We start from the raw sequence: 15,074 nt of genomic DNA, 5'->3' as shown, positions 1-15,074 counted from the left end.
TAAATTATTTTTGTAAGTAAATATGTTAACATTATTTAGTCTAAATTCAAAAAAAAATTCCTGTTATGGTTCAAAATTGCTACTTTAAACCAGATGTGCATTTGATGAAACTACTTGGGGTTTATTTTAGGAAGAGAAATCATTTTAATTATTTCTATTTCCAGCATACAACCCAAAAAGTTATGACTATGTGAGAAAGAAGTACAAAAAGAAGCTGGAGCAATATGAGGAACACTGTGAACTTATCAGCTACCTTGGATCAAAGATGACTAGAAAGTACAAAGAACCCAAAGACAGACCCATTGACTTTGATCACAAATTACAAACCTTTCTATCGCTCAAAAATGCAGAACCAACGTTAACAAGCGTTCCTTAGGAAGATTTATCTTTGCTGAATCTTTCATAGTTTTTCACATTGAACCATCCTTAGCCAGAAAACATTTGCCAAGGAACACATTTACAATATTAATTAGTGGATTTTACAATGTTAATTACATAAAGTTTTACATTTCATTGTACTGCTGTGTTATGTTTATTCTTCCCATGGCATGAACTTTTACCCAGCCATGAGTTGCCAGATGTCTTATCAATTGGTCCACAAGTGTTGTAACCCATAGGACCTTAGTACTGCTTGTACTGTGATTTCATCTCCACCCCCACCATCCTCAGCCCACTACCCTGACCCTCCACTATTCCTGGGTTAAATATTTATGCCCTGCCTGCAATGATCCTGCTGAGATTTGGAACTCGCTTTGCAGAGAATGAAACTCTGCTAAAAGAGTTATAAATTGATATACCTGTACATATTTCATTAATATACTATCTTAGTATACAATACTGTTTATTCCTCTGTGCTTGTTACTTTTATTTCTAAAGGTTTAAACATTTTATTATTTTTATTTCTTTATAAACAGAAAGATGCACTTAGTGTTCATTTGAAATAAATAATAGAAGCTTTTGATACAGCTATGGGAGCTTTATGTGCAGATGCCAATAAAAACTAATTCAAAACTTGTATTTCTGCAGAGAAAATAAAGTAATATGGTCTATTAAATGAATATATGTTTGCATCATTATACATTCTCTGGGCTTCAATGAACCAGAAAAGATTCGAGTTAAGTCTGATAGCACTTAACTGTCTTAATTACAGAGTTACATGGGAAATCTAAACATGGCAGCATAAATTCACAATTCTTCCAACTGATGCCATGATACTATTGAAGTAGTGTTCCTCTTCCGGAAAACTCACAATCAAAACAGGTTTATCAATTGAGAGTTTGAGTTACATTCCAGTGTCATGTATGGATTTGATAGAAATTGATTGGGTTTTACATAACCCAAGCAATCATTCCACTATGTTTTTGCCTTATGCATATGCCTGTATCATCAAGATATTGAGAGGTTTCTTTGTTACTCAGTAGAAATTTAAAACCATCATGAAATCTTCTTGGTTTTCTGCTGTGTGTTATGCTCCCAAAGAACTGAAAGTGGGTCTTAGAGTCATAGAGTCATTCAGCATGAAAACAGGCTATTTGACCCACCGCGTCCACGCTGACCAGTGGGCACCCATCCTTATTAATCCCATCTTCCAGCACTTAGTCCATAGCCTTCAATGCCTCGGCAATTCAAATGCTCATCTAGACAATTCTTAAATGTTGTCTCTCTGGCAGTGCATTCTAGGTACCACTGTTTGGTGAAAAAGGTACTCCTCAGGTCCCCTCTAAATTTCTTACCTCTTACACTAAATCTGTGTCCTCTAATTTTATTCATTTCTGATATAGAAAAGTTTCTGGCAGTCTACCCTAACTTAATCATGTCCCCTCTTAACCTCTTCAGAGAAAACAGACCTAGCCTCTCCAGTCTCTCCTCAGAACTGAAAAGCTCCATTCTAGGCAACATCCTGGTGAATCTCCTCTGCATCCTCTCCAGCACTATCACTTCTTTCCTATAGTGTGGTGACTAGAACTGCACACACTACTCCGGCTGAGATCTGACCAGTCTTTTATAAAGTTGGAGCATAACCACCCTGTTTTTGTGTTCTACTGAAGAACTGTTGTATCTCTTTTTTATTTCATTAAAAGAATAGCAGATATACATCCAGTATAATGAAATATAACTTGAAGAAAGGAGAAACAAAAGACTGCAGATGCTGGAATCTAGATGAAAATCACGACAATGCTGGAGGAACTCAGCAGGCCAGGCAGCATCTGTGAAGAAAAGCAGGCGGTCAACGTTTCAGGTCAGGACCCTTCTTCAGGACTGAAGATAGGAAAAGGGGAAGCCCAATATATAGGAGGGAAAAGAAGAGCAGTGATAGGTGGACAAAAGAGGGGAAGTGGGGTGGGCACAGGGTGGTGATGGGTATCTCTTACCTGTTGGGGGAGGTTGAGGGGGGACTTGGTAGATGTGTATAAAATTGAGGGGCATAGATAGATAGCAGGAAACTTTTTCCCATGGCAGAAATATCTAAAACTAGAGTGCATAGGTTTAGGGCAAGGAGTAAGAGGCTTGAAAGCAATCTAAGGAAAAACTTGTTCTCCCAGTGAATGTTGGAATACACTGCCTGAGTGGATAGAGGCAGGTACTGTCACAACACTTATAAAGTATCTAAATGAGCATTTGAGTTTCCAAGGCAATGAAGACCAAGCATTGGTAAACGAGATGAGTATAGATAGCTACTTGATGGTCAGCATAAACATGATGGGCCAAAGGGCCTATTTTCTGTGCTCTATGACTCTATGCATTTTATAGATGGTGCATTCTGCTGTTTTGTTCCACTGGTGGTGAGGGGAGTAAGTGTTTAGGGTTTTGATCAATTGTTCAGGATGGTGCTGAGTTTCTTGATTGCTATTGAAGCTGCTATGGACCAAGTGCTGGGAGGTGGGATTAACACGGAAAGGTGTCCACTGGTCGGCGTGTACAATTTGGACTGAATGCTATACAATTCAAAGACTCTATGACTCTTTAACTGGGGTAATATGGATAAAGGATTGGTTAAAGGACAGAAAACGTAGAGTGGGAATAAATAGGTCATTTTCAGGTTTTCAGGCAGTTATTAGTGAGATCCCTGGGTATCAGCTAATTACAATCTAAATGACTTTTTGGACAACAGGGGGTGAAGGTTAATGGGAACAGAGCAATTTGAAATTAGGACCAACGATCAGATTGGCCATGATCTTATGAAATAGCAGAGCAGGTGCTTCCTATTCTTTCTTGTTTAGGAAAGCAAATTATACATTTACTGCAAGAGCATTGGACTATTAGTGTATGGAAACCTTCCTGCAATTTGCAAGGTTTTGCTGTGACCACACCAGGATACCTGTCTTCTTTTTCTTGGGCAATCCCTCAGAGTTGAGAGTAACTTGTTTCCACTCCAGTTCTGATGAGGCCATTGTGGGATCTGCAGCATCTACCACTGGTGGGGCATGATTGAACAATGAGTGTGGTTCACTCCTTCCGACATTTTGCTGGGTTTCCATTTGCTTCCAGCAAAGGGTGAATTTCATCATTGTCATCTGCCTTCATTGAGAGATGGGTCCCAATAAATGGAAAGTGGATCATGTTTTCCAGGGTCTTATCATTGACCTTTAATGAAGGAGAATGGTTTTTTTTCATGAGGACCAGGTTGAAGGAGGACCTTTGTTTTGCTGGACCTTTTTAGCATAAGGCCCATTCTTTTGAGTTGATGATACCTTGGAGCTTGGCCTTTCAACATGCGTGTAAGTGCCACCTATCTGCAACAGTTTAATGACTAGGTTGGAGTGAGATTGAGAGAAATGCTGGTGCTATGAGAGCCCTGCTTTGACACTAGTCTGCACTGAGGTTGCAACAGTCTTGGACCTGTTGTTTGGAATCACAACTTTCTTTTTCAATCTTTTTATTAGTTTTCAAATTAATACAGATTAATATATAACATCAATGTTTGTACATGTAATACAAAGAGATCAAGAGAACAATCATGGCATAGATAATCATAAAGAACAATAAAATATAAAAAAAACCTGTAGATCCCATGATCTCTTAGTAAATGAATATAATATAAAAGAAAGAAGATCTATTATATATATAGAAAAGAAAGAAAAAAAATCCCCAAATCAATAAGAAAAATTATAAACAATTTATCAAACTAAACAGAAAAATTTCAAAAAAAAAGAAGAAAAAAGACTGGACTGAAATTTCTCAGTAGAAACAGAGCAATATTATGTCGTCAACTCTGTTTCTCTAAATTGGAAAATTATTGAAAGGGGATCTATATCATGTGAAACTATTGAATAAATGGACTGCAAATATCTTCAAATTTAAGCAAAGGATCAACAGTACCACTCCTAATTTTTTCCAAGTTATCATTTGAGAGACCCATTGAAAAGTAGTAGGGGGTATTGGATCCTTCCATTTAAGCAAAATGGATCATTTGGCCATTAATGTAACAAATGCAATCATACGGTTCGCGGAAGCAGATAAATGGCCAGACTCTATCCTTGGTAATCCAAAAATTGCAGTGGGAATCACAGCTTGCATGCCATTAAGAAGGATAGCTAAATTGGAAGGCAACCAAATTTGAGAAGGATTCTCCACATTGACAAAGTCAAATTCTTTCGTGAGATCAAAAATGGCACATAAATTGGTTAATGCTACTCCTTACATTTTTCTTGAAGCTGTTGTACAGTGAAAGACATTTCCATTGTGCCATTAGATAGGCAGAATCCACACTGCAATGTGAGGAGTAACTCTGGTTGCTGGGAAGAGACGGCTGGGCAGAACCTTTCATTGCGAGAGGCAGCAAGGAGACTCCTTTGTCATTAAGTCAATGGGATTCTCTTTTGTTGAAGATGCTCCTGCCTGCAGCATCCCATGGCATTTCCTCTTCTTCACAGCTGTGGGGGATGAGGTTGTGGCTTTGGAACGACAATCCTTGCCACCAAGTTTTAGAATTTAAGTAGGAATACCATTTGTTCCCGAGGTCTTGTTCTCCAGATGGGACATTGACTTTCACCCAGCAGGGTTGCTGGGCTGGAAGTTCAGGGAGTCAGAGAGTGGATGCTGACAGGTTGCTGGATTTCCAACTTTCAGCCAATGGCACGGCCCGGCTCTCTGCTGCCCCCTGTAGTCCAGTGTGTGTCAGTGAGGTCCCCACGGTCCCGGCAAATCTCGCGATGCTTGCACTGACAGGGACGTCGCCATCTGGCTGGGCCGCACGGTAAGGTCCTGGCAGCCGAGGCGCCGATATCCCGCCTCGCCCGCCCTTCGTCCGCCTCTAGCCATTCAGCTGCGCTCGGCGCTCCCGTAATGGATTAAACCGATCACAGTCACCCATTCAAAAACAGCCCTCAAGTAGAAATTATATTTTATTTCTCTGCAATGTTGGCGGAGAGGGGCCTTGACGCTGGGTTCAAAGCTTCAGCGGTAAAGTTGGAGAGGGACCCGGGTTAGAGAGAGATGGGGGGAAGGGAGAGAGGGAAAGACCCGGGATGTGAAGGGGGGGGGGGAAGAGACCCGGGATGTGAAGGGGGGGGGGGAAGAGACCCGGGATGTGAAGGGGGGGGGGAAGAGACCCGGGATGTGAAGTGGGGGGGGGGGGAAGAGACCCGGGATGTGAAGGGGGGGGGGAAGAGACCCGGGATGTGAAGGGGGGGGGGGGAAGAGACCCGGGATGTGAAGGGGGGGGGGAAGAGACCCGGGATGTGAAGGGGGGGGGGGGGGAAGAGACCCGGGATGTGAAGGGGGGGGGAAGAGACCCGGGATGTGAAGGTGGGGGGGGGGGGGAGAGACCCGGGATGTGGTGGGGGGGGGGAGAGACCCGGGATGTGAAGGTGGGGGGGGGGAGAGACCCGGGATGTGGTGGGGGGGGGGAGAGACCCGGGATGTGAAGGTGGGGGGGGGGGAGAGACCCGGGATGTGAAGGTGGGGGGGGGGAGAGACCCGGGATGTGAAGGGGGGGGGAGAGACCCGGGATGGAGAGAGCGGGATAAGGGGGGGGGGGGAGGAGAGAGACCCGTGATAGAGAGATGGGGGGGGGGGGAGGAGAGAGACCCGTGATAGAGAGATGGGGGGGACCCGTGATAGAGAGAGAGGGATGGGGGGGAGAGAGAGGGAGAGACCCGGGATAGATAGAGAGGAAGGGACCCTGGACCAGAGAGAGAGGGGGGAGGACCGGGATAGAGAGAGGGAGGGAACCAGGATAGAGAGGGGGGAGGACTGGGATAGAGAGAGGGAGGGACCTGGGATAAAGAGGGAGAGAGCCAGGATAGAGACTGAGGGGGACCTGAGATATAGAGAGAGGGGGGAGAGACCTGGGATAGAGAGAGATGGGAGGGAGAGACCCAAGATAGAGAGGGGAGGAGAGAGAGAGAAGGAGGGGAGAGACCTGGGACAGAGAGAGAGAGAAAGAGAGCCAGGATAGAAAGAGAAATGTAGGATATTTCAGATAAATGTGGGATATTTCAGAGAGATCTGGAATAGAGATGGAGATATGCTGGATAGAATGACAGAGGATGGGGATGGAGAAAGAGACATGGAATAGGGAGAGGGGGACAAACCTGGGATAGATAGTTAGAGGTCAAGAGATGCCGGAAAGTGAGAGAGAGACGTAGGATAGGAACAGTAAGACTATAGGCAGGGGGAGACCCCAGAAAGAGTGAGAGACTGAGGAGAGACAGAGATTTTCCCACCAGAGATGCTGCTGGACCCGCTGAGACCCTCCAGCAGATTGTTTGTTGAGAGACTGAGGGTTTGGATGCGAGATGAGAGAGAGTGACCTGGAAAGCAAGAGCTAGCAGCCAAACTCCAATTATATGTATTGAGATAGATAGGGTGAGAGAGAGAGAGAAACTCATGATGTAGAGAGATAGGGGAGACCTGAGATATATACAGAGAGATGGAATATTAAGGGGAGAGACCTGGGAAAGAGAGAGAGGTGACACAAAGATTAGACAGCCCTTTCCTCTCTGCAATCAAACTACCAAACTTCTGTACTTCCTCCATAACAAGTACTTTGTTTAGTAAATAAGATCAAACGTGACCACAGTATTCCAAATGTTGTTTCACCAAAGACCTGTACTTTGCTATTTTACAGCTTCTTGCAATAAAAACCATCATTTCTTTCACTGCCTTAATTGTTTACCCTAATTAAATGCTGACTTTCTGTTTTCTGTACAGACACACCAATTTCTGTACACACCAGTATTCATTAGTCTTATGCCATTTAGATTACGCCTTCTATTTTTCCTACCAAAGCGCATAATCTCAAGGTTTGCCATATTATGCTTTACTGTGCCCAACCATTTAATTGTCTATCTTTTTGCAGACTTTTGTTATCCTCACAACTTACTTTCCCACTGATCTTTGTGTCATCCCCAAACTAGATCTAGTGTAGTAGGAGGACCATGAGAGAGAGGCTACAACTGAGAGAGAAATATAGAGAGAGGAGAAACTGAGAGGGAAACCTTGGATTGAGAGAGAACCAGGATTGAGAATGAAGCAGAGAGAGATTGAGAGATGCTCTCTCATGTGATACCAAGAGATTGCAAAACTGATAGAGTTGCTTTATTTCTGATGAATCTTTGGGGAATCATATTTAGTCCTATCCTACCACACTTGTTCCCCAGACTAATTCTGCTGCCACACATAACGACAGTGGTATGTGGGTTTCATTGTACTGGATGCTTTCACTCCTTAGCCCTGCATGAGTGACAACTAGCCTCAGGTAGCAATTCCCAAGGACTTGACCCTAGAATTATCTTGACAGCCTTTGACGGTAGTTTCACTGTATTTGAAATCTGATATTCAGAGGGATTTAAAAACAGTGGATTTAAAATTATTGGTAAATTTAGTTTAAAACACATTAAATGACAAAGTGAAATGGATAAAAATCCTAACCTGAAATTATCTTTTTAATGAAGCTTGGTGATCCCATTCAAATTAATCCCCTCAGCCCAGAAGTGCCACTGGACTCAATGATGGTTCCAGCAGCACAACAGGAGGTTAGATGCACTAGCGTCTGACCTGTAACACATTTCCGACTTATGTATTCATTCATTGCACACAACGTGGAGGTCAAAGTCACACTGAATATCAGAGGGTGGATGGGCACCACACATCCCGAGAGAATCACCACCACACCACAGCTCAATTCAGCATGCTCTCTCAAATGGCTATAACAAACCCTAAAGCAATAGAACAGGGAAGTTATCCTTGATATTCTGCCCGGTATTTATGGTGATTGAATATCATGAAAATGAATCATCTAGTTGCTACCTCATTATCTGCTGACTTACTATCCTGGGATCAGCATATTCACAAGGTTGGCCGTGTGTTACTGAGAGTGTTGATAAATATAGTATATTTCTTCAAAGCCCACTCCTGTGATGTCTGATGAATCCTACTCAACGCTATTTCTATTTATCAGAAATATAAATTAATTAATTCCATTACAAATGCTTCTTATGTTCAGATATAATGCATTTAGCTTTAAATTATATTTTTTGTTGATGTCACCTTGGTCATGAAACCCTATTTCCTTTGTGAAGTTTTTTGCCTGACCCCTGATATTTTGATTGCTCTTTTTGATTTACTTTATCCAAATACCCTCAAATACTTGTTTGTTAGTTTAAAGCTGTATCTACCACTTTAGTTATCTAATTCACCACCACTTTAGTCATCTGATTCACCAGGTTACTAGTCTCATCTTGTTTTATGCAGAGTCCATCCTAAGTTAACATCATTCTGGTGCACCATAAATCGAAGACTCTGCCTTCCAGCCATATCTGTTTGCCCTTAAGCTGAAGTGCTTGTGGCTCAAGTAATCATCCAGATATTTCCCCTCCTACCACCAATTCCAATCCTGGCTCCAGACTGGCAACACAACCACTGGAACGAGTTCAGAAGAAGTATCTATTCTGACTCTACCGTTGCCTATCATTTCCCTGTTATCTTCCAGACCACCCACTTGAATAGCTTGTGTACCACAGTGCTGTAGTGAGTTTATTCATCACCCTGCAGATTTCACCTTTATCCAATGAAGGGGCAAGAACCTTTATAACTGTTGGATAAGAATAGAGGCTGTGGCAACTCCAGTACTGCCCCGAGCCCCCATACCAGCTTTCTTTGCATCCACAATCTGCCTAACCCTGAGAGCTAACTGGAGATATACAACTAAGGAGTTTTAGAGTCATAGAGTTGACCAGCATTGTAACAGACCCTTCAGCCCACCACGTCTATGCTGACCATCATGCCTTATCTATACTAATCTCACTTGCCTGCATTACTTCCATATCCCTCTATGCCCTGCTCATTCAAGTACCTGTCCAGATGCCTCTTAAATATTGTTACTATTCCTGCCTCCTCCAGCTTCTCTGGTAGTTCATTCCAGATACCAACTGCTCTATGTGTGAAAAATTTACTCCTTAGATCCCCTTAAACACCCTTTCTCTCAATAACCTATCCACTCTAGTTTTAGACACCCTACCATGGAAAACAGACACTGGTTATCTACCCTATCTATGCCTCTTATAATTTTATATACCACTATCATGTCACCTCTCAGCCTCCTTCGCTCTAGGGAAAACAGACCTAGCCTATCCAATCCCTCCTGATGACTCAAGCCCCCATATCTTGTAATCTTGACCATACCTAGGCTCATATTCAGTTAGTTCTTTTCTCATTGAGGTCCTGCAGTGTTTGCATCCCAGACTTCATCTCAACAACGTGTGGCTAACATTCCTCTAGGTGCAAACACTTAGCACAGATGTGATTGTCCAGGAGTTTGCTGCTGTCCATAAATCACTGCTTCCTGGAAGTAGCACGTCATCTACATATCTAACGATTGCAGATTTTTTTTCAACTCTTGTTTTATATAAACCACTGAAAGAACTAGTGTGCCAAAGAACAAAAGAACATTTAATAAGCTAACAGTAACACAAAAATCTAATGCATGTTGCCAGATGTGAAAAAAAAGTCCTATTCCATACTGTTACCAGGAAAAAGTAAACAATGATGTGGCTTTGGATTTACATTACCATTTACATTAATGTCTTTACGATAATCGCAAACTAACACCATTGGTGGTATAATTTACACGTAGTCATATTACTTAGAAAGGTATGCTGATTATATGAATGATTTAAAGGTTTGCTTTATTTTCCAGGAACGCCATGTATATTTGACTAATTATCAGCAAGATGACTGAGACATTGCCTGATGTCCCTCCCTCTTCTCTTGTCATCCAGTCCAAGACTCATAAAGACACTATTTTGACTAACTTTGAAGAACAAAGAAAAAGGGACTTTTTATGTGACATCACTCTGATTGCTGAGGATGTTCACTTCAAAGCCCACAAAGCGCTGCTCGCTGCCAGCAGCGAATATTTTTCTCTTATGTTTGCTGATGAGAACCAGCAAGGCCAAGCTATCTATATGCTTGATGGAATGGCTGCAGACACCTTCAGCGCTGTGCTGGAATTCATATACACTGGTCGTCTGAATGTCACAGAAAGATCTATTGAGCATATTGTGACTACAGCTGAGGTTCTGAAAGTGAATGATTTGATCAAAGCGTACTCAGACTATCAAGACAACCATTTACATGTTAAGGTATCGCTGGCTTCCAATGGAATTAAAGTAGTAGTTGTGGAACCCAGTGTTGATGATGATCAGCCTTCAAAGCCAAAACGCAAGAGGGGAAGGCCTCGAAAATGTGAGCAAGTGCAAGTAGAAAGGAATGATGTTGACAGTAGGGCCCTAAATGACCCACAGGAACATCAAAGCAAACTTGTACAACCCACAGAAGAAATAAATTGTAAAATGAACTGTAAGGACAACAGTGAAGGAAGACAAAGGAGTAAGCCCTCAGAATCGGAAACCTGTCCCGATATTGAGACTGACGCAGACTCCCAGTCACAAGAAGGTTATGAACATAGAATAGCAGCATTGGTGGGTCGCAGCCGCTATAGCAACCGTAGAATTCAAAGGCCCATTAAGTTAATGGGGTACAAGCTTGGCATGGTAGAGGAAGAAGAGGAGAAAGCAAGGAAGCGAGGTCGGAAGAGAAAGTATCCAGAAGTAGAAGCTAGATGTGAAGACTGTGACAAAGTGTTTAAGAATCACCACTTCTTGACCATACATCGAAGGACACACACAGGTGGGCATGAATAATATTTTTTTGTGGTTGGAATAACTCTGGAACATTGGTCTGGAGCATTATGCCTAAAATGCAATGACAACTCTTATGCAAGTGGACAACAGGTTGACACAGTAAGATAACAATTTAGAATCTTCCACTGCCTAATCTGCAGGGGAATATGAACTTATAAATATTGTATGTTATGTTTGATATCAGCAGTGTACATACTAGAAATAGAATATATATTTAATCTATGCTTTGTGAAAAAAAACTGTTTACTTACCATGTTTGATACCAAAATACTGTCTCTGAGAAGATTGTTTCATACCTCCTTTCTTATTATTTGTCCTCCATGCTTGAAGCATTATACTTTGGGACTCTCCATCTGGGCCAGTAGACTTCATATTCCGCTTCACAGGTCTGTCAAACCCCAGCTGCTTCTACAGTGCTTTTAACCCTTGCACTTTACTACTGTACATTGGGTTCTCAACCTCCAGCAAAGTCCATTTCAAGGTTTAGATACTGAGCCACATGAGACACAAGGAACTCGACCTTGTTTGGTTCATGTGGTTTATTCAAGGGTTCTTCACAGTCTATCCCTGGAATTTACTATGTGCATCATTGCAACTTCAATAGCTGTTATCCATCCTTAAAGCTATACTTAATGTTCACAACCAATAACACATACGTATATACCACCCTGATTCTCTTTTTTAAACAAAAACAAAATGTTCTTTGATTAACATATTTGTGAGTTTTTACATATTTAACTGATCCTGAGGATTTCACACTCTCTGATCTTCACAGCAGTATTGGTGTTATTTCAGTTGAACTATTAACATTGTTGGAGTACCACCCATCTCAGCTTTTGTCGGGAGTATGACATGTGGTTCTTCTTGAACATTTGTGGCATTCACAGAAACACAATTGATCACAGAGTCATATTCACTGTTCTTCCAGGTCTCTCGCACTTGGAGCAAGTAGCCTAAATGAACTTTGAATTTCTCAGTAATCTTCACAAGGTAATCCTTAGGACCTTCTCCTTACTTCCAACCTTCTGGGACTTCTCAGTATGTGAACACTATCATAAATATCTTCCCTCCTTGTGGATTCTATCATGATGCACATTCTGTTTGAACTGTCTTTCCTCCAGTTTTCATTCTAATGTGGGCTGAACAAGATTCATGCATCCCGTTTATCTGCACTTTTGCAGGAGTATATCTTGTTATGGAGAGTGAGCTTTGCTTATAGTATAGAAGAAATGCTACAAGTCATACTTCATTGTCATGTAAATTCCATAACATGTTTTTTAATGCCCTTCACTGTACAAACTGAACTTTATGCTGCTTTATTTGAAACTGGGAGGTGAACAGAAGTGATTTGGTGGTATATTCAATTGCTCTTCATGAATAGTTCAAATTGAAATGATCCAAACTGTATCTGATATCATTTATTGCGGGAGATCTTAATTCTTCTACCACCCACTCCGTTGTAATGCTTTATTTGCAACTACTTTGGAATAGCTGTTGATTAATACTTAGAAGTTATTCTTTCCTTTTTTCATAATAATTTATATTAATCAGCTGAAATGATCCTGTACACCATTTCTATGCCTAGAGTCGTGCCTTAGGAGATTATGTTATGCAGTCCTGACATGTGGTGCACCTGTGGACTATGTCTTCTATATCTCTGTGTATACCAGGCTAACAGGAAAATCCTCTATCCACTGCTTTCATATTCTCTATACCCATGTATTCAGCAAGGAGATCTTTTATAATTTTACTTTGCAATTCTTCTGGTCTCACTACCATGTCCCCATGGTCTGCAATCTTGGTTGGTAGACAATTCATAGTACCTTCAATAAACCTGCTTAGTGAGTTAATTCAGATACATGTCCATCCACTTAACATAATAATAGTCATAATTTTACTTCAAAATCAGGTCTCTTGTAACTCCTGTACTTCCACTTCGGTGACAGGGAAATCGTTTCCTTCGAAAATCAAAAAAAATGCCGACGCTGGAAATTTGAAATAAAGACTGAAAATGTTGGAAAAGCTCAGCAGGTCAGGCAGCATCTAGAAAGAGAAATTATTTCTCTTTCCACAGATGCTGCCTGACCTATTGAGTTTATCCTGCATTTTCCTGTTTTTAAATCATCACCTTCCCTCTGTAGACCATTACTTTTCTATGCTGTGGCCTCTGCATAAACTAACCTCAACAAGGCATCTGCTGTAGTGATTTACTTGGATCTTTTATACTCTAGTCGTATTGAGACAGTAGCATAGTCCATCTCTGCATTCTCAATGCTTTCATCATGGGAATATCTAACTTCAGTTCTAGAATGGCCAACAAAGGCTAGCCATCACTAGTCACAACTAGTGTGAACAGTCTTTCCAGCAGGAACTCCAAATATAATTGCCAGCACCTCCTTTTAGTCAGTGTGTGCATGATGTGTTAGCAATAGAGGTCTCATGATGACATTCCATGACTTGGCTAATCATTGCCCCAACTCAACAGATAGAAGCATTGCAACAAATCTTAGCCAGTAGGTGTAATTAATGCACTGAAAATGATTAGAGCTAATTTTTTTCTTGCACCAAACTTTGCCTCCCTGCCATGGTGACTTGGTAGTTAGAATTCAGAATTGGCTGGCCCATAGAAGACAGAGGGTAGTGATGAAAGAGTGTTATTCTGGCTGGGGGTCTGTGACCAGTGGTGTTCCGTAGGGATCAGTGCTATGGCCTCCGTTGTTTGTGATATATGTAAATGACTTGGCTGAAAATGTAGATGGGTAGCTTAGTAAGTTTGCAGACAACACAAAGATTGGTGGACAGTGAAGAAGGTTATCAAAGGATACAGTAGGATATAAAACAGTTACAGATATGGGCAGAGGAATGCAGATGGAGTTTAATCCAGGCAAGTGAGAGGTGTTGCATTTTTGGAGATCAAATGTAAGGGGAAACTATACAGTTAATGGCAGGATCCTTAACAGCATTGATGTAGAGAGAGAAATTGGAGTCGAAGACCATAGCTTCCTGAAGGTGGCCACACAAGTTGATTGAGTGGTAAAGAAGGCATATGGCATACTTGCCTTCATTGGTTGGGGCACTGAGTATAAGAGTCAGGAAGTCGTTTTGCAGCTATATAAAACTTTTATAATTTCTTAGGCCACACATGGAATGTTGTGTGCAATTCTGGTCGCCTCATTGCAGAAAGGATGTGAAGGCTTTGGAAATGGTACAGAAGAGGTTTACCAGGATCGTGCCTGGATTAGAAGGTATGAGCTATAAAGAGAGGTTGGACCAACTTGGGCTGTTTTTTTTTGGAGTGTCAGAGGCTGAGGGGGACACCTGACAAAAGTTTATAAAATTATGAGTGGCATAGATAGGGTAGACAGAGTCTTTTTCCCAGGGTAGAAATGTCAAATACTAGAGGACATACATTTAAGGTGAGAGGGGGAAAGTTTAAAGGAGATGTGCAGGGTAAGTTTTTTATGCAGAGTAGTTGGTGCCTGGAACGGGCTGCTGGGAGTAGTGGTGGAAGCAGATACAATAATGGTATTTAAGAGGCTTTTAGATAGACACATGATTATTCAGGGAATGGAGGGATATGAATCACATGCAGGCAGAAGAGATTTAGTTTAATTTGGCATTGTGTTCGGCACAGACAGTGTGGACCAAAGGGGCTGTTCCTGTGCTTTGCTGTTCTATGTTTTATGATTATCTTTGGCAATTGATGAAGTGGGGTCAATACTGTGGTAAGGTTGACTAGAAATCTGGTGTAGGACAGGATCATACCACTGTTCGTCATTCACCACTCTGGGTCATGAACAGTGGTGTAGCCGTTAAGTTGCTAGAATAGCATTGATCCCGTGGCTGAAGGTTCAAATTTCACCATGTCAGTTGGGGAATTTAAATTCAAGTAATTAAATAAATCTGTTTTCTTTTTCAAACACAAGT

General features: G+C 41.6%; 2 protein-coding genes across 3 annotated transcripts in view; both read left to right on the top strand.

The window, feature by feature from the left end:
• Positions 1–376, top strand: part of ak9 (adenylate kinase 9) — a 137,864-nt gene extending 137,488 nt beyond the window's left edge. Inside the window, 1 exon segment of the mRNA XM_052025445.1 lies at positions 165–376. Within this exon segment, the coding sequence (XP_051881405.1) occupies positions 165–376 (212 nt within the window).
• Positions 377–5,159: 4,783 nt separating this feature from the next.
• The window catches only part of zbtb24 (zinc finger and BTB domain containing 24), a 30,976-nt gene continuing 21,061 nt past the window's right edge, over positions 5,160–15,074 (top strand). Inside the window, exons 1-2 of one of the 2 annotated variants that reach the window (XM_052024625.1) lie at positions 5,160–5,197; positions 10,142–11,133. In XM_052024625.1, the coding sequence (XP_051880585.1) occupies positions 10,176–11,133 (958 nt within the window). In that variant the 5' untranslated portion in view covers positions 5,160–5,197; positions 10,142–10,175. The remainder of the gene's footprint in view (positions 5,198–10,141; positions 11,134–15,074) is intronic. The other variant, XM_052024626.1, reaches the window with a different exon arrangement.

Source organism: Pristis pectinata, chromosome 10 (assembly GCF_009764475.1).
Source record: "Pristis pectinata isolate sPriPec2 chromosome 10, sPriPec2.1.pri, whole genome shotgun sequence".
NCBI lineage: Eukaryota > Metazoa > Chordata > Chondrichthyes > Rhinopristiformes > Pristidae > Pristis > Pristis pectinata.
The sequence above is the reverse complement of the archived record's forward strand: the minus strand, read 5'-3'. Positions and strand labels throughout refer to the sequence as shown.